The sequence below is a fragment of the Camelina sativa genome, chromosome 18 (genome assembly GCF_000633955.1).
Source record: "Camelina sativa cultivar DH55 chromosome 18, Cs, whole genome shotgun sequence".
Taxonomy (NCBI): domain Eukaryota; kingdom Viridiplantae; phylum Streptophyta; class Magnoliopsida; order Brassicales; family Brassicaceae; genus Camelina; species Camelina sativa.
Window position 1 is genome coordinate 2,719,792 of NC_025702.1, and position 22,845 is coordinate 2,742,636.

Below are 22,845 nucleotides of genomic sequence, written 5' to 3' on the forward strand. Positions count from 1 at the left end.
GATCAGAAGCCAATTTTGAAAATTCATTATCTCTACATGAGCAGAACTACATGATATCAATAAATTGATCAGAAGCAAGTGTTGAAAATCCATCTACAATGAAAAGCGGGGAAGAAGAGTGACATTTTACCTAGAGCAGCGTGAATTTTCCAGTGAAGAAGGCATTGTGGATTTTGGAATTGAAAACCATACTTAAAACTGAATTTATCGTGGATTTGTGTACAAATAAGATGAGAGGAGCTTGAAACCATAGGTGATAAAACTGAATCCATAAGTGAATTTATATAGCCAAGTGATGGAGACTACTTGAAACGTAAGAGATCATGGCCTTGTGGTTGTGGGAGTCGATGGGTTTAGGGTTGAAACCGAAGAGATAATGACTTTGTAGGAGTCGATGGGTTTACGGTTGAAATTTAAACTTGTCGATTCATTTGGTTGACAAACTTTTTTAGGAAAAAACTTATATTCTACTTTGGATGATGTGGCTTCTCCTAAGAGCTTTTTATTTTGCTGAGGTGGACACTCTAACAAGGTTCAAATTATCCCTTTTATTAGTAGTAATTGACACGCTTTCCACTAAAATTTAATTAATTAAGGTTCTCTCTTCTGCTTCACTAAAAAAAATTTAATTAATTAAGGTTCTCCAGCAATACCCAATCTTCTAATCTTAATATAGGCTTTAGTAACAGTACCCCAAAAGCCCAAATAAAACTCATTTTCCGAGTTTTTTATTTTTTTTATTTTTTTTGTTCCTAACGTTTTATAAATTTCAATTTATTTTCAGCTTCACTTCTAAACAGTACGGGAGGCATCAACAATGGATTTCTTCGACGAAGACAGGCCTAGATTCGTCTTCCAGTCTCGTCCTTCTTCTTCTTCTCACACGGCGGAGGAAGAAGAAGAACCTAAAATCCCTAACAAGATCTTTTTATCAATCTCCGTCGCTGTTTCTCTCATCATACTGTCTCTCTCCTTCTTCTACTTCGAATCCGAGCCTGCCAAATCGCTTCTCCTATGGCTTTCCCTCTCCTTCCTCGTCGGTCCTTTCGCTCCTAGCTCGATCACCGGCGGTAAGATTCGAGTCGGTTATGGCCAGATCTTGGAGCCAGAGCAGATCCACGACGAGTCATCGACGGATAACGAACGCGAATCCAGGAGGAAGTCGGTGAATAAGCGATCTAAAGGTACGACGAAGCAAGACAATCCGCCGGAGAATGCTTCTACGGTGACGGAAGCTTCGAGAAAAGTGGCGACTCCGAAGTCTAAGGAGAGTGGATCTGTGAATGAAACCAAAGATTGGAGTGAAGAAGAAATCGAGCTTTTGAAGAAGCAGTTGATTAAGCATCCAGCTGGTAAGCCTGGGAGATGGGAAGTGGTGGCTTCAGCGTTCGGAGGAAGATACAAGACAGAGAATGTGATCAAGAAAGCCAAAGAGATCGGAGAGAAGAAGATATATGAGAGTGATGATTATGCTCAGTTTCTGAAGAATAGGAAAGCTTCGGATCCTAGATTGGTTGACGAAAACGCTGAGGATTCTGGAGCTGGTGGTGATGATGATGAAGCTAATAAGGAAACTTGGAGTAATGGAGAAGACATTGCACTGCTCAATGCTCTGAAAGCTTTTCCTAAAGAGGCAGCTATGAGATGGGAGAAGATTGCAGCTGCTGTACCTGGGAAGACGAAGCCAGCTTGTATGAAGAGAGTTACTGAGCTTAAAAAAGGGTTTAGGAGCTCTAAAACTCCAGCCAATTAGCTAGAGGAGAAGGAAGCCAGTGAGGTAATTGATTGAATAAGCTTTTACTCTTTACTATGAGACAACATGAAGCCATATGAACCTAATTGTAATTGCTACATTGTCGCTGTATTGTAAAATCTTCCTAGGCTTAGTGATATCTCCATTAATGTGAGTTACCTTGGAAGTTGTTAAAGTTTTAATCTGGAGAGATCGAGTTGACGAAAGGCTGATAATAACATATTCTTTAGCTGATATTTCATAGGTTACTTATGATTTAGGTCGCATAATGTTATAGGTAAATATTTATTGATCTAGAATTGAGCAGAACTCTTTTGGAAACAGTGAGAGGAAGCTTGTAACGTGAGGAATCATAGAAATGAAGGTCTTGGCTCATGTTCTAGATGTTGGGGTCGCTTGTTTTTTGATCCACTGGTTATATGATTTACGGTTGCTAAAAAGACCCCATTGGTTTTCATGAAAGCTGTGTGTGCTATTTTTCTATGAATCTCTGGCTTGCCTTTAGATCTGTTAGTTTCTGGTCAAAATTAAAGGATGGAATGTAATGCTTTGAAAAGAATAATACAAAAAGCAGAGTCTAATGGGTTTGGCTAAGGGGAAAGAATTTAGATCTCTTTTCAGAACAGCCGAGTAATCATAGAAACTCTTGTGAACCGTCATTGGGTTCTCTTGCTCATGTTGTTGAAGTTGGGGTGGTTTACTTTTTGATCCACTGGTTTATATGATCGATGGTTGGTTAAAGACTCTTCAGGCAATTTTTCCATGTTTCTTATATGTCATGTCAAACCCTACAGTTTCATGAAAGCCGTGTCCTAGTTCCTGGCTATCTTTTAGTTTTGCTAGTTATTGGTTAAATTTTGGTATGGAATGCGGTTATTTGAACAGAATAATGCAAAAAGGCATGTTTGGCTAGGGGAAAGATGACATGGAACTAGTTGTTTATAGTATTTGGTTTAAGATGTCTAATCCTTAGTAGAGTATAACTTGTAAAAATTTTATCCCTTTTGCTGAGTGATGGTTTCACTTCACGAACTACTATAAAACCTCCTAGATCATTGTATTAGAATCTTGGAGTCGTCTGTCACATAAGTTTCGATCTTTTGGGAAAGCGAAATGCCTGCAATTGATTGTTTCTAAATTATTTTGGTATGCAGAATAAACCACATGTATGATATTATAAGTATGAGATCAAACAGTGTATACTCGGAAGTTGAATCCACAGAATCAAATCAAAATAGTCTTAAAAAGTAGCATACTGTATGTAGACGCAGTCTTTCTTACTGACATGAACTAGGTAATTAATGCAGGGGAGACATCTGTTTGGATTATGGCAAATACCATGAGAGGAAGAACAAACAATTTTGCTGTCGCTACTTGATTGTATTAATACAAGATCCAGAAGTAATCAAGAGTTATGGAGGAAGTTTTCTTTAGAGACAAACGAGCAAGCATCTTAATATGCCAAAGATGAAATTAACATAGATTCATAAGTTCTTCTTTACTTCTACCTGGATTCGAATTACAAAACTTGGGCATCTATGTATCCTCCTTTCTTTAAAGATCACCTATTTTACTAGGGAAATATAAAAACAAATACCCTAAATCCACACTTAAATATTCATATACAAGTGATCGTCTAAGTGAGTACTTGCTAAAAGTAGGATACACAAATGCCCCTGGTAGTCCGTGAATATTTATAAAGAGATTTAAGAAATGATTTATTATAATCGTAATATATGTGTATGATTTAAATATCATGGGAACTCTTCGAGAGATTTATTTTACTGTAGAATTTTTGAAGAGAGAATTTGAGATGAAAAATTAGGCCTGGAATTTCGGTTATTTCGGTGAATTCGGTTCGGTTATTTCGGTGAATTCGGTTTTTTTGAGTTTTGAAAATCTTACCGAATTAAACCGATATATTTCGGTTCGATTATTTCGGTTTCTCGGTTAATTCGGTTTTAAAATTTTAAAACCGAAATTAACCGAAGTTTGATTAAAAACATGAAAAAATCGGATTTTTCGGTTATTTAGAGATAATTTCGGGTTTTTCGGTTTTATTTCAAATATTTCAGTTTTTTTCGGTTTCGGTTATTTCGGTTATTTTAGGGTAAATTCGGTTATTTTAGGGTAAATTTCGGTTTTATTAGTTTTTTCCTAAAAAAATAAAAAAAATTTAAAAAAAAAAAGTTAAAAAAAAAATCGGTTAACCGAAAACCGAATCGAAATAACCGAAATATTTCGGTTTTTTTGAAAAAAAAATGTACCGATCGGTTCAGCCGCCATAACCGAAACCGAACCGAACACCAAAAATATCGGTTCGGTTTAAAATCCCAGAACTATGAAAAATCTTTGGAAAACAAAATTTTGTTTGATATATGTGTAGGGAAAGATGCTCCAACAATTATGTACGAAGACAATGTTGCATGCATCCCACAAGGATACATCAAAGATGATAGAACGAAGCATATTCTACCAAAGTTCTTCTACGCACACGACCTGCAGAAAAATGGTGATTTATGTGTTCTACAGATTCGTTCGAGTGAAAATTCGGCTGACTTATTCACTAAGGCGCTACCTACTGCTACTTTTAAAAAGTTGGTTTATCATCTGGAATTACGTCGTCTCAAAAATCTCAACATGTGTACTCATAAGGAAGTAGTTGCCTGCTGCACTCTTTTTCCTTAACTATGGTTTTTTCTATTGGGTTTTACTGGTAAAGTTTTTAACGAGGCACCATCTCCGACATATTCTGAGTTATCTTATTATAATTGACATTCATATTAATAATAGATGGATGCCTATTATAAACTTCTAGAATTACTTGTAAACTAAGTTTACTTTGTCATCCAACAAAACCATCTCTTTCTAATCATATATAAAAGTTTCTTCTCTTTTCTCAATCTATAACAAAAATTCATATAATTTTGAGTTTTTGTCAACAAATCGATATAATTAAATTACTATTGTTTGTTTGGTCCCAATCATAGATGGAATTGGATTACAAAAACACTAGTATATATAAACACATAAATTGTCTACTTCTCTTTTTTAATAACAGTTGAAACAAATTTTAGATACAGTATACCACAAGTCTACGTCAAATCAACAACCAACCACTCAAGCTACCCTATTAAATCTCGACCGTTAGATCATATATCGCAACGATAAACGGCAAGAGATCGATCTCCAACACCAAAATAGTCTTCGTGGTTTGGTTTCTCCACCACCGTATACAACCACGTGCTACATCCCACTACAGACTACAAAGTCAACTAAACCGGCAATCACCGGTTATTTCAAAGGAACAGTTTCACGGTTTACCGATCCAACCGGTAACTCTCGGTACAAACTCGTAAAAACACACGTCTGTGCTCACCACACGTTTTCATCCTAAAAAATCTAAAGCTTACTCTGCAAATTCATTTTCCGGCGAAACTTCTCAGGTGATTGATTCTCTCTTCGATCTTTTTATTTTTTTTTGTTTCTTTTCGAATCGTTCGTAATTTTTTTCATCTATTCGAAACAAATCTCTTCTCTATATGCTTTGCTTCACATGATTCAGTTTTTTTTTTTTTTTTTTTCAATCTGTAACAAAATAGATCGAGAGATTTGCAGAATTGTTATTTTCCATTCGAATTTAGGGTTCATGGTGGATTCGTAGGGTAATTTTTGGTTTCTGAGATTTTCTTATTTTCCCCAAATCTGAAGTTACCCGAAAATTTGAACTCGGAGCTAGTTTTAGGTTTGATTTGAGTGCTGATTTCGAGTTTTGTTGGATTTGTTTGTTCTTGAATCAATTTTAGAGACTTTTGTTCGATTGATCATTTTTTTTTTTTTGTTGACAATTTCAATTTCTCTCAGGCTTATTTGCTTAAAGCTAAAAAGGATATTTCAATGGATCAAGAACCATCATCACAATGTCCCTTTGTTGCTGAAAGCATGATCCAGAAATGCCCTTTCCTCAGAAACATCAACAAGCCTACCAATTTGTCCTTCTCCTCCTTGAGTTTTCCATTTCCGGTAAATTGAAAAATTTCTTACCTTTCGTAATAATGAAAAAAAAGATGAATTTTATAATGCTATTTTAGTTCATTGGTGATGAAGTTTTTATGTTTCCTTTTGACAGCAGGTGCAAGGAGGTAGTAAAGGTCCGATTTTTGAAGATGGTCCTTGTTTTGATTCAGCGTTCAAGCTCTTCCATGGAAAAGATGGTCTTGTGCCGCTTTCTGGGCATTCAAGTTTCGGGGATGATGACAAACAAGAGGCTCGTCATGCTCCTCTGCAATTCAACCCACTTGCGGGAAAGGTAGCTACTATAAGCCTATCAGCTTTTGGTCCTGGAGGGCCTTTTGGCTTTGGTCCTTTCTCTGAGAAATGGAAGAAACAACAGAAGAAACCTAAACCTTCCAATAACCAACAGGTAGATTTTCATAGATTTGTAAACAGACTTTAGAATTTACAAGGATTTACTGTTTCTGATATTTTTTTTTGCTTGCTTGCTTTTTGTTAGTCTGGGGACTCGTCGAAACATGAGGCAGTTGGAGACGATTGGTTAAAAACTGGGAATTGTCCTATCGCAAAATCTTTTAGAGCTGCAAGCAAAGTCATGCCTCTTGTAGCTAAAGCATTAAAGCCACCAGCTGGTATGAAATATAGATGTCCAGCTCCTATAGTAGCTGCAAGAGCTGCACTTTCAAAGACTGCTTTGGTTAAAAGTCTTCGCCCTCAGCCTTTACCTGAAAAGATGCTTGCAATTGCTCTCATGGGAATGGCTGCAAATGTCCCTCTTGGTGTATGGAGAGAACACACAAAGAAGTTTTCGCCTTCATGGTTTTTGGCGGTCCATGCTGCTGTGCCTTTTATAGCAATGCTCAGGAAATCTGTGCTGATGCCAAAAGCAGCTATGGCTTTGACCATTGGAGCTTCGATTTTGGGACAGGTGATTGGGTCAAGAGCTGAACGATACCGTCTCAAAGCGGCAGCTGTGAAAACAGTTGCTGAAACGGCTTCTGTTTCTACGGTTCCTGGATACAACCAGAGCCCTAGCGACTCAGGCTTTTCTGGGGGACATTGTGGTACAGGAGAGGGAGTGAAAGGAGTTTATTACAATGTAAATGTTGGAGAATCTGCTAAATCAACTGGACTCTGTTATTGAGAGATTGGTCTTATTGATTTTAAAAACTATAGACTACTATGCAAGGATTGGATATTTGTGTGGGGGAAGGTTTTTGTAATTCAGTGAATTGTGTAAACCAAAACATTTGTGTCGTTTTATCCCTTTATATGGGTCTAAATAAAAAGGTTAATAATTCCCTCTGTAGCCTCTCTTATAAAAACTTATCGACTTTATTTGAATCTGATATTGATGACAGAAACGTTACCATATCTAAAATATTAAAGAGATTTTATACAAAGAAAACAAAAACACAAAAGACCCATTAGCACCAACATCTTCAGAGTACAATTGGCAAACAGAGAAAAAACAAATAGACTAAGACCAACAAAAGCGGAACTCAAACATCCAATTTAGATGAGTAAACTTAAACGGTCAAAACAGCCTCTGACCTTAGTACCTTTGTATCCAGATGATGATGACCATGATGTGAAATAGTCACTAGAGGTTTTCAGTAGCCGCCAACATGTTGCCTTGGCGTGCCACCTCCTGTGTATCTTCCTTGTGTGTATTGTCCTTGTGGCTCGCTCATAAGGCTTGGGCAGTTTGCAGAAACATGACCATTGCTACCACAAGCGTTACAGCTAGTAATACCGTTGATAGGCCCTGCATACTGATTTCCATATTGACCCACTTGGTTTGCTGCAGGTAATCCAAATTCTCTGCGTGCGTCCACTGATGCGGTCTCTCTAGTTCCCGAGGTTCCAATACCGGAGTTCACTGCATCAGACCTGTAGTTGGAACTCTCTGTCTTTACAAGGAGAGAATTTGCATCTCCTGTCCTGAGTTTATCCATTGCCTCTAGCATGAACCTGGTATCTGAAGAATAGTTAATCTTTTCAGCTTTCACAACAGTTGCTTTAACCCGTTGCTCGTCGCTATAAGTTTCTTCTTTAATCTTCAGCTTGAAAATGTACTTGGAGAAAGTAACACTGCGGATGATGTCTTCGAATTTCTCCTCCTCCTGATGTTCATACTTCACATAATACAAATCTTTCGCAGATATTCCCATTATCTCCTCACCAGCTTCCTGGAATGCTGTGGCCCAGGTTAGACCAGTATGGTCCTGTAACTGGATCTGCAATATATACCTGTAGTCACATTCTTCCACAGATTTGTCACACTTCTCACAACGCCATGTCCCATCTCCATTATTTGTGACTTTTTTGCTGCACGGACGATCTCCATTCATGATAGGACAAGCCGTGTAGCAGAAATTTTCAACCTTCATGAATGAAATGGTGGCACAGACTGTGATCCAGTCTGGCTTCTCTGAGGTCCCTAGCTTGTCGTCCTTGATCTGAGTAATTACCTTGCGAAGTTCTTGTCTGCCAGCACCAGTAAACTCTCTTGATATGGAGGTAAAATGAACGTTTCTTCCTTCTCTCTCATACCATTCTCTTAATTCTCTGGCTTCAGGGAAATCTGGCTCTATGAACAACTGACTTGATCCAATGGTGCTCACTTGCTTCCCGTTGAATTCACTGATCCTGCCTGCCTTCACAGCAAGAACCGGGGATGCCCCAGAATCACAAAGCATTTGTAACTTCTGTCCTTCCGCATTGCAGAAATCACCCCACATGGTAAACTCGACACTTCTGCCCGACATATCCTTTAACTGAAGTGCCCTTTTAAGTACCTCAGTTTGGTTTTTCCGCATAATGGATACTGCCGGATTGATAGACGAAACGATAGCAATAAGATCAGTTATGCTGTTGCTCTCCATGTTTTCAATTTCACCAACGTTACGAAAATGGAACTGATGGCGTGGAATGGTAGGATCATCTTCATAGCATTGCTGTATCGTTGACGCAGAGTCTAAATGTATTTCATAATCATTTTGAAGATGATTGAAGTTCTTCTGAGCAGGTTTCAAACTCCCCCTTGAAATCAGATACACATTACCAACTACAATCTGGTCAAAGAACTGATCAACCACATCGTTGAAACAAGTCACCCGTATTTCCCCACCACCAGAGTCAAGGAGATCAAAATTGAACAATTTCCCTTCCCCACGCGGATTACTAAAACGCCTCAGTGCTCCCTTACACGTGACCCTGACCTTGATGGTCCACCGACCCTGGTAAGGATTAAGAGCAGAAATCGGAGTTATCCTCGGGGGAGCTTCGTTCCTAGCCACAGGGCCCCTGTTAACATACATCGGTGGTGGCTGTGGCTGGTAACTCGATTGAACTGGACGGGAATAAGCGGTTGTTGCAGGAGGTGCCCGAGGTTGCTCTAACCTAGAGCCTCCATAACCTGCATTTGAGCTCCCATATGGCCTGGTGGAAGGTGATGTTTCCGGATAACCAGAACCAGTACCATATCTTTGACCAACTTGAGGCTGAGGTAAACTAGCCGGTAAACCATATCTCCCAACGTCACAACTGTTATGACCAACTTGAGGCTGAGCTAAATTAGCACCATATCTCCCAGCGTCAGAACTGTTATGACCAACTTGACGCTGAGGTGAATTAGCCGGTAAACCATATCTCCCAGCGTCAGAACTATTATGAACAACTTGAGGCTGAGGTAAATTAGCAGATACACCATATCTCATAGCTTCAGGATTGTTATGAACAACTTGAGGTTGAGGTGAATTAGCACCATATCTCCCACCATTCAAATCAGTCCTTCTAGCTTGTTGCTGCTCAAAACCACCACCATTGCTTTGTTGTGTGTTTACAGATCCCAATCCACCACGTTGTTGATCAAACACTGAGCTTTGGCCAGGTTCATTAGGCACACGAGTTCCAATAATATCGCATTTCTCAACAAGAATTTCCAAATCCGCAACAACAACGATCCTGTCATCAACACAACATTAAAAAAAAAAAAAAAGATTGCTTTTTTATATTTTTTTGAACAATGATGAATCTGAGAAGAGATTGCAAATATTAAACAGTACCTTCGAGTCTGGACTTGATTACAGACGAAACGAGTGAGTTTCACAATAGAACCAAATTGAATACTGCCTTGCATAACGAGACCGTTCAATGAAGTATTAAGCATGCCTTGTTGCGAGAGGATCCCATCGGAAAAAGTAATCTTGTATCGATTGCTTGATTCATGATTCTGATTACGCTTGGTCTGAATCATCTTCAACTCTATAACTTGCACCACTGGCGTCATATCAGTCTCACTTGTCACTTCTCCATTCAACATCCTCGCTATCGCTTCCGCCGTCAGGTTCACCGCCATCGTGTTTTTTGCCCACGAAACCCCCCCAATTAACTTCGATATTTTGAGAAAAATGGGTTTGATGCAAGAAATTGAGAAGGTGAAAGAGGAGATTTTTGAATGGGATTGGAATTGAAAACCTAATTAAGACGATTGAGTTAGGGCTTTCTAAATGATTGATTGAGAGAACCCTAAAGGTGGGAGCTTTTTGAGAGGGAAAACTAGAACACCCAAAACTAAAATAAAAGCCCCCAAAATTAAAATACAATTTCTCAATTATATGCAGATTTCGAATGTCAATGTACAAAGTTATTATGATTTAGGAGAGTTTATAATTTTTGAGGATAATTTATGATGAAATTAGAGTCGGGGGACAAAAAGGGTGAAATAATGCCAAATTAATGAGTAATTAAGTAAAGTAATGACGAAAAATCTCTTCAAGTTTTACGGGAATTAAATTAGTAATAAGCTTACCGTAGAAGCTATTGCTGACGTGGAATACTTAGTGGCCCACGATTTGACTGTTAAGCTCCACTCCACTAAACCTTATTATTAAAAAGAAGTTTCATATTGAGCTCCAAGTTCGGTTCGGTTCGGTTCGGTTTAAATGCCCACTCCACGAGTCCACTCCACTCAACAAGAACTCCAATCTTGTATCGATTGCTTGATTGGAGTCCACTCCACTCAACAAGAACTCCAATCTTGTATCGATTGCTTGATTCATGATTCTGATACACACTTCAAAAAATGACGGAAAAGAGTCAAAAGACTACGTCGAAGGCCCAGATTAGGGCCCAAATCTAATAATTGATAAAAGTTAAGACTTCTTGTATCTCTCCCTACAACGTTCAATATGAATATACTAAAGAGTAAAGAAATTCTGACCGCTACTTCTTGAATCCATAGAACACTTGAAAAGTGATTGTCGTAAATGAAATCTACTACAGCTTCTTTTTATGTCTTTTTGCTCAAAACAGAGTGATTTAAAGAACAATTATTTCTCTGAACAAGTAAAATATGAGAGATTACAAAAGGTAAGTAAGTCCAGCTTCGGTTTCGCAAAGCCAGTCACCAGTAACCGCAGAAGTAACCGAGCTATGTCCTCGAAACCACCAGTCTGAGTCACATTGGAAGATCCCTGGAAATAATAAATGAGAAAGAAATTTCAGATTAATCTCTAATCAAAAATCAAAATAGTCTAACTGATTTTAGATGTCTATTCATTTGACAATGAAGATTCAAACATTATTCAATTTTCTTCCTAAGATATGGAGTGTCCCTCTTTGAGCTTTCTTTTTTTAATTCCTTTAATGACATCCTGACCAGCCTATGATCACTTCTTGTTATTTCCCCACTACATAGCAAAAGATGAAGAATCCATGGCTAAACATTAATAGTAATGTAGTCAATATGATCAGTTACCTGATTCAAGATAAGCTTGGCTTTAGTAAATCTCGTCATCAGGTATCTCAGGAGTCAAGAATTTCATCGGATCCTTGCTAATCTCCTCATAGTTTACTCTCGGTTTCACTCTATCAGGAACAGGTTCGAGAGGAATGATGCTGTCTCCATCGATGACTCCATCTATTAAACCATACTCAACAGCTTCAATTGGAGACATGTACCGGTCTCTATCAATATCTTTCAGAACCTGCTCAAACGATCGGCTGGTACATCCCGCGATAATGCTGGTGACATTGTTCTTGTTATGCATAACTTCCTTAGCTTGGATCTCAACATCTATAGCTTGACCGCTCGCACCTCCAAGAGGTTGGTGAATCATTATCCTCGTGTTGGGCATAGCAAAACGCTTGCCTTTAGTGCCAGCACCAAGAATAATCGAAGCTGTTGATGCAGCGATTCCAAGAGCAATCGTCGAAACATCAGCTCTCACAAGCTGAACCACATCGTATATAGCCATGGTTGCACTAACCAAACAAACAAAAAGAACATCAAGTTAGATCATCTGAGCCAGAAACTAAACCCAAGCAAACATTATTACAAACAAGATTACTCAGATCACTCTCAAATCCACTGTGAAAATGTTAAATGTCAGATATGTAATAGTCAACCATCCATAAGTAACATAAGCAAACAAGCTGAGGAGAGACTTCAGTGGACATTATTACAAACAAGTCAACAAGACTACTGATATCACTCTCAAATCCACTGTAAAAATGTCAAATAGCAGATATATAATATTCAAACCATCCATAAGTAACATAAGCAAACTAGCTGAGTAGAGACTTCAGTGAACAATTTCGTACCACACAACGGATTCTCAAAGCAAACTAGTGAGGACTCACTTCACTTGAACTAAAACTTAAGCTGAAAAATTAACTTCCGCAGCAAATTCATCACAATGTTCTTAGCTAAACTAGCTGAGAATACACTCCAACTGAACTGACAATTAATTTTCTTATAGCAAATGTATCTAATTAGCTAAAGGAGACACTTCAATTGCATATTATACTTAAAACTTTTAACAAAATTGAATTACTTTGCAATGCTAACTAAAACCCTAAAAATCCAAAACCTAAGCTGCAAAAAGACTGAAACTTTCACCATTAACGCAGAAACCCCAAACTGAGAAAAACAAAGAAAACGAAAACAAGATTATAACCTGAGGGAACCACCAGGAGAATTGATAAATAGTTTGATATCTTTCTTAGGATCTTTAGCATCTAAAAGCAGCAACTGACTCATGATAGCATCAGCTACGAAATCGTCGATACCGCTACCGAGGAAGACGATTCGTTCCCTGAGGAGAAGACCCATGACGTCAGATTCAGCTCCGCGAATAGCTGATTCCTGTGTCTGAGACATCTCGATTGAAGAAGCATTAGCGAATCTTAACGGCGACGGAGAAGTTGTTCTGAGAGGTGGTGAAATGAGTTTGGTGGGTTTGAGGTGGAGACTGTTTGGTTTCGGGAAGGAAGAAGAAGACGCAGATGAAGATGAATTGAGTCTTGATGAAACGAGTGAAGGTTTGAGAGAAGATGAGAGAGATAGGGTTCCCATGGCTGAAGCGAAGAAGAATAAGAAGATGACTTGAGAGAGAACTCGAATTGGGGGAAATGTGGATTTGATAAAACAAACAAACACCTTTGGAAGAAGAAAGAATAAACCCGACCCGAGTAAATAACCCGGTTACACTTTCGGGTTGGGTTATTTGATCCAAGTGACCGTTTTATTGGGCCTTGGCCTATTCTCTTTGGTTATGTTAAACCAAACCGAGTTGAATTAAACGAAAATCGAACCATGTTAACTGAAACCGGTCGCGAAATCGACTCAGGTCATCAAACCAAACCAATTGGAATAAAATTTAATTTAAAGTGTTGTTAAACATTTGGTCTCGTAGTTGACAAAGGTTTTAGTTTTACAAATACTTTAATACTAGATTGTACCGCGGGACAAATTTTTTTGATTTTTTTTTATTAATCTACTATTTTAATACTAATTTTATAAATATACGCTTTTGTTAATTTTAGTGATTTAGTATATAATTCATGGTATACCGTACAACAATTTTTATTTAATACAATCTTAATTAAATCAGTTTTATTCAACATATTTTATATTGGTGTTATTAAAATAGTAAAATAAAGATTTAACCCGTATTAAAGTATCATATTAATGATATTTTATTTTTTAATATTATCAATTCAATCATGTAATGTCATATAACCTGTCATGTAATATAACTCGTTTGTGTTATTTTGAAAATTCAATATGTTTAAATATTCATAATTTTAAACTTTTTATTAAGTTTAGATATACCAGTTATAAATTATAAACTTCTTAAAATTCTATAATTTACTATATACAGTAAATTTACTATATATGTATGTTGAACACACAGTTATTATATTAATTGAGTAATATATGTTTGTTTAAAAAAAAAATCAAATCACAATATATACAGGAAAAAATACACATTTTATTAACTTGATGTATTATATGATGATTTACTACATTTAAATTTTAAAATCAAAAAAAGATGATAGGAGAATATATTTTTTAATATGAAATAAATCTTCTAAATATATATATATTAATTATAGAATATTATATATATGGATATTTAAAATATTTTAATTTTGTTTGGTTATAAAGATAGTGGAGATAATTAACTAAACTTGTTTGGGTATGAATATAAGCATTAAATGACATTAAATGCAAAAACTTTCCAAAAAAGTATTTGTGAGCAAAAACTGCTGCAAAAATACTAGTATAGATTAGTTCTAACTTCTAAGATATGAATCCTAGTGAACGCAGTTTCTTTGCAAATTAATAGTGTAAATTTCATGTGAAATTTGAGAATGCCGTACGTAGAGCTATTCGTTTTGGTATCGTGTGTTGTGAGTTAAACATGTTCATCATAAAGATGTATAACATGATGATTGATATATGATGGTATGATTAAGATTATGTGTTGGAGGGCGCAAACATGAGATTTGTTTCGTATCTCATGATGGGCGAACCTGAGATTGCGTACCTTGTGAGTTTATGAGCTTGGGATTGGTTCATGCATGGTGATGGGCAAACCTGAGATTGGTTTTTGTGTCTGGTGATTAGATGAGCCTAAGATTGGTTTCGTGTCGTTTGTGTGATTGGACGAGCCTGAGATTGGTTTTTTTGCGCTGATGAGATTCATAATATTACTCAGCTTTCATTGATGTTTAAATATTGTTTAAGTAATATTATGAATGGCTAGACTGAGTATTATGTGTAACTATGATGCTTGTTGGACGTATGTTAAGAATGTGGAGTCTGATTCTATGGTATGTACTCATTGTTGAATGTTATTTCAAATATCTTTATTTTGTTCACCTTTTTTATATTTTCTCTCATATTAATAAGTTTTATGAGATGTACAACAAGATTTATGTTTGAAAAGAAAAAAAAAAGATTTCTGTTTGAAAAAAAAGAAGAGCATTTTGGCGGAACTATTTTAATAACACGTTGTTTTAGCCGATAAAGCGGGACAAATGTTACAAAAAAGTAGTAATTTTAGTACTTCTTATTGACGTTTTGGCTGTGGGTTTGCTGATTATCGGAGAAGGATTCGTCGCCATCTATTTTCTTCTCAGAGTGAAGCAAGCTGGTAAGTACACAATAACATGTTGACATACACTCCGCAGTCTTTTGAGCAGCAGAGAAAGCTCGTGGAACTAGAGAACATAGCGTTTCCCATTGCAGGTTCTCAGGATGCTACAAATGATATCCGCCATAGCAACAATGTTGGGAGAGGCGGTTTCAGAATATTTTTTCAAACGGTTTTCTACAATCATTAAACTGAAAATTTATTACATCTAATTAAATATTTTTCAACTAATTTCATCAATAAGATTTTGTATTTACTTAACATTATACATATAGTTTAATATATATATATATATAAGTAAGTTAACAAAAAAAAAGCAAAACATATGTAAAATATAATCAAAACATAAGTAAAATATTAAATAAAATAGAGATGTCATACCAACATTTTTTATTGTCATGTTAGCATTTGGTTTGTTCGTTAAAACTTAGATCATATATCTTTAATGTTGTAATAGAATTTTTTTTAGAAAAAATGATAAATATTAAGAGCTGATCTCAACATTTTGGTTAAGTAATTTTACTAAACTCAAAACGTCCTAGTAGCTTTGGCTTGCTAAATGATTTGATTTTTATAACAATGAATTCAACTAATTACACAAATGATAACCAAAATAAACCAAATCCTTATTCAAACCAAACTTAAATCATGTTTAAGTATTGAACCAAACCGAATACGAGTAACCATTTTTAACATCCACACTATTTTTTTTTTTTTTACTAAAAATACTAGATAGTTACCCTTGTTGTACAGCACGGAAAAATGTTAGCGTAAACTTTACTGTAATTTGTTAATTATAAAATAATAATAGAAATTTGATGTGATTTATTCTGTACATTTTATATTTAATTAATTTAGTTTCATAGTCTGGTTTCGATCCGTCTTTGGTACATGATGCAATATTCAAAACCGTGAAATTATATAATTTTGGTAAAATTCTTAAAATATAACAAAACCCGTATTAAACGGTCGTATTTAAAAATCTTGTTTTAACTTTTTGATTTTTTTAGTTGTATATACTATATTAAATAAAATACAATATTTGTGATTTCTTAGATTTTTATAAGATGTCACTGCGTCGATGTACAATGCGAAAAATATTTAATAAATTAGATATAATATTAATATTTTAAAAATATAAGCAATGTTGTATCCTAGTTTAAAAATATATATGTCATTATTAAACGATTTAGCAATGTAAATATTTAATCTTAGTTTTCTAAATAAAATTAAGTTTGATAATGATTCTAAATGGTTTGCTATTTTTTCCTAAGATTTCTGAAACAAGAAATGGATTTGTTAAATAATTTTATTAAATGATTTCGAAAATATTGTTTTATTATTTTATAAACCAATATTAATTTTTATTTTGTTAGTTATTAAATTAATTAAAATGTAATGGTATTTTTTGTAATATGTCACATGATAGTAGAATCCCCTATATATTAATAGAGAAGCACATTTGAGAAAAAACTGATGTGTCGCCGCCAGAGAGCTCAAACACTTTTTAGCAAAATACCCTTAAATTTTCTAATTAATTACAGCTCTATGCCATTGTATTTATTTTAAAAACAATTAACTGAATAATAATTAGATATGTCATCGTTTTTCACACAAATTTAATAGTAAAACAAAATTTCACTAAAATTTACTTACAAATATACAAGTCAAAATTATATTGACTTCTTAAAATTAATATAAATATTGATTTCTTAAAATCAATATAAGTAAAATATTCTAAAAAGGCTATAAAAACATATGAATTAATATAAAGTTAATAAAAATAAAGAACATATAACTTATTAACATAATCATATAAAAACAAATGTTACCATAATAATTTATATAACAAGCTTTCAATAGTTATTAAAATGGATTATAAAAGGAAGTATATTACCCCTGAAATATCTCTAACTCATTAAAAGAAACTTAATTCCCAATAAATATATTTTTATATATATTCATAAATAAATAAAAATGACAACAAATTAGGGGATATCATGATGTGTGATTATTTATATATATCTAAGTATGTAAACTAATTAATCTCAACATTTAGTGTTATTATTTATTAAAAATAGAAATATTGATAACCGAATAGGAATATACGTTTTAATTGTATATTCATTTATGTGCTATTAAAAATGAATGAGACAATAACCCTTATCATTATAAATAAACTTAGTATCAAAAAAAATCATAATATATTTAAAATAAGTGATTATTAGATTATGCAAAATTGTTATAGTTACTCGACAAACCATAAATATAAATTTGATTTTTAAAACACACAAAAAAATATATTGCCAAAAATTGTAACATTTTATAAATATTTTCTTTACCATGTTCACATAGTTCACAGGTGAATTGTATTCTTACACGAATACGTTGATTTTGGAATTTCATTGATTTTTTCATAATGGCTTTTTGGTAATAATCCGTCATTTATAGAAAATATTAAAAAATCGACTAACTCAAAAGATTTAAATAGAATCAAAATTATTAAATCAATAAATTAGATTATCTTCAGAAAATTTTGTTTAGAATCTGATTGTTACTAACATATAATAAAATTGAATAATTAAACTACCAAGTAATTTAGTACATGTTGTTATGGTTACATAAGAAACATGCAAAATTGTTATGATTACAAAATAAAACATATGAAGATATGAATTTTATTTTTAAACCACACAAAAGACATGTTGCAATAAATAGTAACATTTTATCAATATTTTCTCTACCAGAAAACCTTTTACACATTCAAAAATTTCACGGGTGAAACATATTTTTTACACGAAAAACGCAGTTTTGAATAAATAAATAAAAAACTTAAGTTACATATTATGTTTGATACAAACAGATATTGGTTCTAAGATAATCATTTTCTTTAAATCGATTTATCACGCACATAGTGCGGGCTGTTTCCTAGTTAAACTTTAACAACATTGACCCCATAATTCACCAAAAAGGAAAAAAATACTTAAACAACATTGCTTAAATAAGTATATAGCTAGATAGTAACCCGTGCTACAGCACGGGACAACATATTTCATATAAATTTTAAATTTGTAAAATTATATTAATTTGGATGCTATAACACAAATGCGGTAATTTCATTTAAATTAAAAAAAAATTAAACCTAGTCATGTTTACTTTGGAATGGGAAACACTTCCCGTCCCATCCCGTCCCATTCTCTCACGTGTTAGCACATCCTGTCTCATCTCGTCTCGTCTCATTTGATAACTGGTCCCATATCCATCATAATTTTTTTTTGTCTTATGTGCGTTCCCTTTTAAATAACTACTCGTTAGAAAATGTTTACTAAAAGAGATTGGATAACAAATTTAGACGGGATACCAGTGTTCTCTGTTGATTACTTTTTTTATTTAGTTAGCTGAAATTATCCAAAAAAAAAAATTTCAGAAACTATATAATTGTTTTAAAAGATACCAATATTTTCAAATTGCTCATTCCAAAGTGGTTAATTACATGTCGCATAGTCAATCATTATCCAAATTAGTGAAAGCTTGACACTTGAATTTATCTACCTATATTTTTTATTTCATACTTTTATCTAAAATTTATGTCCCTTTCAAAAAAAGTTCATTTTATTGTTTTTTATTATTTGAATTACCCTTTTCAGTTTACATATACTATTTCTTGTCTTAATATCATAAATAAACTGGATTTTTTCTCAAAATTTAATTATTTTCCTTAAAGTATATGTACTTAATTAGTAAATTAAATTACTTTAAAAAACATTGGTAAATAATATATTCAGTTAAATAATAAAATATTTAAGGTCGTAAATTTTTAATTGTATAATATTATTATTTTCCATAAAATGTAGTTGGCCACTCTTTACGGTATTATAAATATATTGGTGTATATGTAGAATACCACAACCCATAACAAAATAAACATCATCATAATCCTCATCAGTTGAAAAATATACAATTTTTTACAATCCATTCATATTAATCAAGCACAGCCCGTGATTGTTGAAAATGTTAAAGTAATTTTGTTACGGGTGTTAAATCTCGTCCAGTCCCATCCCATTATTTCCTGTTCCGATCTATATCTCTAGAAAATTTATGTCCTATAACCATTCTCTTTTAAAAAATTACCCACAAAATAATGTTATTATTAAATTTTAGCTAAGAAATTTAGACAAAATACATGTATTTTCCATTTGAATGTTTAATTTCTATAGTTAGTAAAATTTATAATTCTCAAAAACTCTCAAAATAATTTCAAAGTACCAGTCTCAAAGTACTTCTTTACATCTCACATACTCAACTTTTTTTTGGAAATCGTTTCTTTACATGTCACATACTCAACTTTTTTTTGGAAATCGTTTAAGTACAATGGTTTCATTATACGAATTACCCATTTCTGTCATTTATCCACTATATCGCAATACCATAAAAAGATTGGCCTTTTAATCGTAATCTAATTTACATGTTCTGATATGAAATTATGTGCATAAACATTAATATATTCCCGATGATACTAAGAGTATATTTATAAGAAATTAAATTAATCTTATGATTAAATGTTTTCAATCCGTCTTCTGATTCGATTTTGTTTGAAATTATTTAGTGTTTTTTGGATCTTTGGTTTAGAAATAAAGTTATCCAAAATAAAATTTAAATGATAGATGTTCTCCAAACAAATAACTATTAGAATGTAAGTGAGATCAATTTTTTTGTATTTTTCTCTCAAAAACAAAATTAATATAGTGAACTATGACTGTTTGTATATTAAAAATGTCGTAGTTTTGAGAAAATTTATTTGCTTATAATTTTTTCATTAAAGTTCATCAAAGTTGGAGATAAAAAGCTGGTATTTGTTTAACTCTTTTTTTCTACCCAAAATACCTTAAAATCCATACTATGAGAATAAGAGAGGATTGTATTAATCAAATACGACATGGAAAAACCTCTACAAATTAATATTTTCAAATTAATACTCTCTATAAATTTAAATTTTTCCGGTTCCAAGTTGGGCCGGTGTAAAAATGATAAAATTTGGTAAAATAATAAGATAATAAGTTTTTTTGAAATCCTATGTAAGAATATGGTCCCATCAGTATCATAAATTAATAATAATATAAACTATATATATATGTATATATCTTAAAAAAATAGTGAGATATGACTCTAGTGTTGTTTGACCTATTATAGTTAGAATTTTTCAATTTAAAATACATAAATTAAGTATTTGTACAATATTTGTATCAAAGTTTGATCTTACCACGTTCTATTGCATCTCATCCCGTTACAAATTTTATGTCCCATAACCATTCTCTTTTAAATAATTACCTATATAATGTTATTAATAAATTTTGGCTAAGAAATTTAGACAAAATATATGTATTCTCCATTTGAATGTTTAATTTGTATAGTTAACTAGATTATGACCCGCGATACACCACGGGCAAGTTTTTTATTTATTTTCTTTTATTAATATATTATTTTAATACTAATTTTGCTAATGTACTCCTCTTTTGTTAATTTTAGTGATTTAGTATATAATTCGTGGTATACCACACAACAATTTTTGTTTAATACAATCTTAATTAAATCAGTTTGATTCGACATATTTTATATTGGTGTTGTTAAAATAGTAAAATAAGGATTTAACCCGTATTAAAGTATCATATTAATGATATTTTATTTTTTAATATTATCAATCCAATCATGTAATGTCATATAACCCGTCATGTAATATAACTCGTTTGTGTTATTTTGAAAATTCAATATGTTTAAATATTCATAATTTTAAACTTTTTATTAAGTTTAGATATATCGGTTATAAATTATAAACTTCTTAAAATTCTATAATTTACTATATATGTATGTTAAACACACACTTTTTATATTAATTGAGTAATATATGTTTGTTTTAAAAAATTCAAATCACAATATATAGAGGAATAATACACATTTTATTAAGTTTATGTATCATATGATTCACTATATTTAAAATTTTTAAAAAAAAAAGATGATAGGAGAATAATTTTTTTATGGAATAAATCTTCTATATATCTATATCAATTATAGAATATTATATACGGATATTTAAAATATTTTAATTCTGTTTGGTTATAAAGATAGTAGAGAGAATTAACTAAACTTGTTTGAATATGAACATAAACATTAAATGACATTAAATGCAAAAACTTTCTAAAAAAGTATTTTTGAGCAAAAACTGCTGCAAAAATACTAGTATATATAGAAATTATAATTCTCAAAATATTTTCAAAATTCTCAAAATGCTCGTCCCAAAGTAGTTATTTACATGTTACATCATCATCATCATACTTATTCTTCAGGTTGGTTCCTTTGCATTAATACATCCAGAGGACTGAGGATACATCTAGGTTGGTTCCTTATACTCGTTTAGCTTCTTCGTCATATTTTTTTTAATTATCATTGAGAAAATGGTAAAATGTGTGTTGCTAAGTCTTTATGATGGATGATGCAGCAGCTATTGTTGTATCTGGAAATGGGAATCTGTCTTTGTCATTGGAAGTATTCATTTTTTGTTTGTTTTCTAATTTTACACTTCGTATATTTTTTACCATATTTAATTTAAAGAGGGTGAAACGAAGTTTACATGATTTGATCAATTTGGTTGAAGTCTTATGATTTTGGTCTGTACTGCTTGTTTCTTGGGGTCAGATAATTTTTATTTTGCAGCTGAATTTCCAAAAGTTTGTTTGAAACTTGCATCAAGTATATAGAGAGGAATTGTAATTGTTTTTCACCATTAACTTTTTGTTGATCTAAACTTTCTGGTTCATGATCTGAATTAGGAGGTATATTTTCATCGACAATGCTACTAAAGTAATAGGTTTGTTCCATTGCTTCATCATCAGTTAAACTGTCATTGTAGTTGGGTTCCAAATTTCAATCCTCACTGCTGCTTCAATGATGTTTTGTTCAACTGTAGACTCAGTCTCAACGTTGCAAATTTAAAGATTTCAAGACATTATAGTGGAGTCTCTGTATAATTGGTGCTATAAGGGAAAATTAGAAACATTTGGTAAAGCATACCTTGTAAAATTCGAGAGCAAGTTGCATGGCAAGTTTTTGACTTGTGAAACATATTTGGTTATGGAACATTGAAGTAACCTCATATTTGGTTTTTGAATATAAATAGACCAAAAGAATAGTAAGTTAATTGATGTTTTATTTTGATAATCTAAGGTGTACATAAATTATGAAAAAGTATTTGAATAAGCTCATAAATACATCATCGAGGAATCGCTCAATACATGAAGCTGTAATGAAACCAAAATCCCTTCATGAGAGGTTGAAGCTTCTATTAACATCTTTGCTTCCTGTAATATTTTTAAAAAAATTATATTTATTTATACAATCAAGATTACCATGGAAGGTCAGTAAGAGGAACATAATTATAATGGATCCATTAGACTGATATTGATGGACTGGAAGCTGATTGAAAATCTATTAGAGAATAGTAGTTTTCTTTTAAAAGTAATTAGTTTTTAATATTGTATTTCTCGGTGTTGGTGTTATAAGTTGCCGTAATTTGTATTTATAGAGTTTAGAGGAGACAATAAGATTTAAAGCGAGAATAGAGATAATCTTGTTGAT

The 22,845-nt window shown here is 32.9% G+C and overlaps 4 protein-coding genes and 1 long non-coding RNA gene across 9 annotated transcripts in view; 2 read left to right on the forward strand and 3 right to left on the reverse strand.

Moving 5' to 3' along the window:
• The window catches only part of LOC104760369, a 2,887-nt gene extending 2,474 nt beyond the window's left edge, over nt 1-413 (reverse strand). For both annotated transcript variants that reach the window (XR_762896.2, XR_762895.2), the window contains exon 1: nt 131-413. This is a non-coding gene — a long non-coding RNA (uncharacterized LOC104760369). The remainder of the gene's footprint in view (nt 1-130) is intronic.
• On the forward strand, nt 782-3,356 carry LOC104760371 (dnaJ homolog subfamily C member 2-like). Of its 3 annotated transcripts, none has more exons than XM_010483285.2 (2): nt 782-1,777; nt 3,048-3,356. In XM_010483285.2, the coding sequence occupies exon 1, from the start codon at nt 818-820 to the stop codon at nt 1,751-1,753; it is 936 nt and encodes a 311-aa protein (XP_010481587.1). In that variant the 5' UTR covers nt 782-817; the 3' UTR covers nt 1,754-1,777; nt 3,048-3,356. The 3 variants fall into 3 exon arrangements, with proteins under 3 accessions (XP_010481587.1, XP_010481586.1, XP_010481588.1); XM_010483284.2 differs by having other exon boundaries at nt 3,061-3,356; XM_010483286.2 differs by lacking the exon at nt 3,048-3,356 and adding an exon at nt 2,078-2,363.
• LOC104760372 lies at nt 5,092-7,071 on the forward strand. 2 transcript variants are annotated; one of them, XM_010483287.2, is made up of 4 exons: nt 5,092-5,199; nt 5,618-5,776; nt 5,883-6,176; nt 6,267-7,071. In XM_010483287.2, exons 2-4 carry the CDS (start codon nt 5,651-5,653, stop codon nt 6,909-6,911), a joined length of 1,065 nt encoding a protein of 354 aa, XP_010481589.1. In that variant the 5' UTR covers nt 5,092-5,199; nt 5,618-5,650; the 3' UTR covers nt 6,912-7,071. The 2 variants fall into 2 exon arrangements, with proteins under 2 accessions (XP_010481589.1, XP_010481590.1); XM_010483288.1 differs by having other exon boundaries at nt 5,886-6,176.
• Nucleotides 7,142-10,715, reverse strand: LOC104760373 (replication protein A 70 kDa DNA-binding subunit C-like). Its single transcript, XM_010483291.2, has 3 exons — nt 10,584-10,715; nt 9,838-10,249; nt 7,142-9,736 (listed from the first exon to the last, which is right to left on the reverse strand). Exons 2-3 carry the CDS (start codon nt 10,128-10,130, stop codon nt 7,381-7,383), a joined length of 2,649 nt encoding a protein of 882 aa, XP_010481593.1. The 5' UTR covers nt 10,131-10,249; nt 10,584-10,715; the 3' UTR covers nt 7,142-7,380.
• Nucleotides 10,978-13,203, reverse strand: LOC104760374 (ATP-dependent Clp protease proteolytic subunit 4, chloroplastic). The gene is made up of 3 exons (XM_010483292.2): nt 12,733-13,203; nt 11,532-12,037; nt 10,978-11,247 (listed from the first exon to the last, which is right to left on the reverse strand). The coding sequence occupies exons 1-2, from the start codon at nt 13,128-13,130 to the stop codon at nt 11,554-11,556; spliced, it is 882 nt and encodes a 293-aa protein (XP_010481594.1). The 5' UTR covers nt 13,131-13,203; the 3' UTR covers nt 10,978-11,247; nt 11,532-11,553.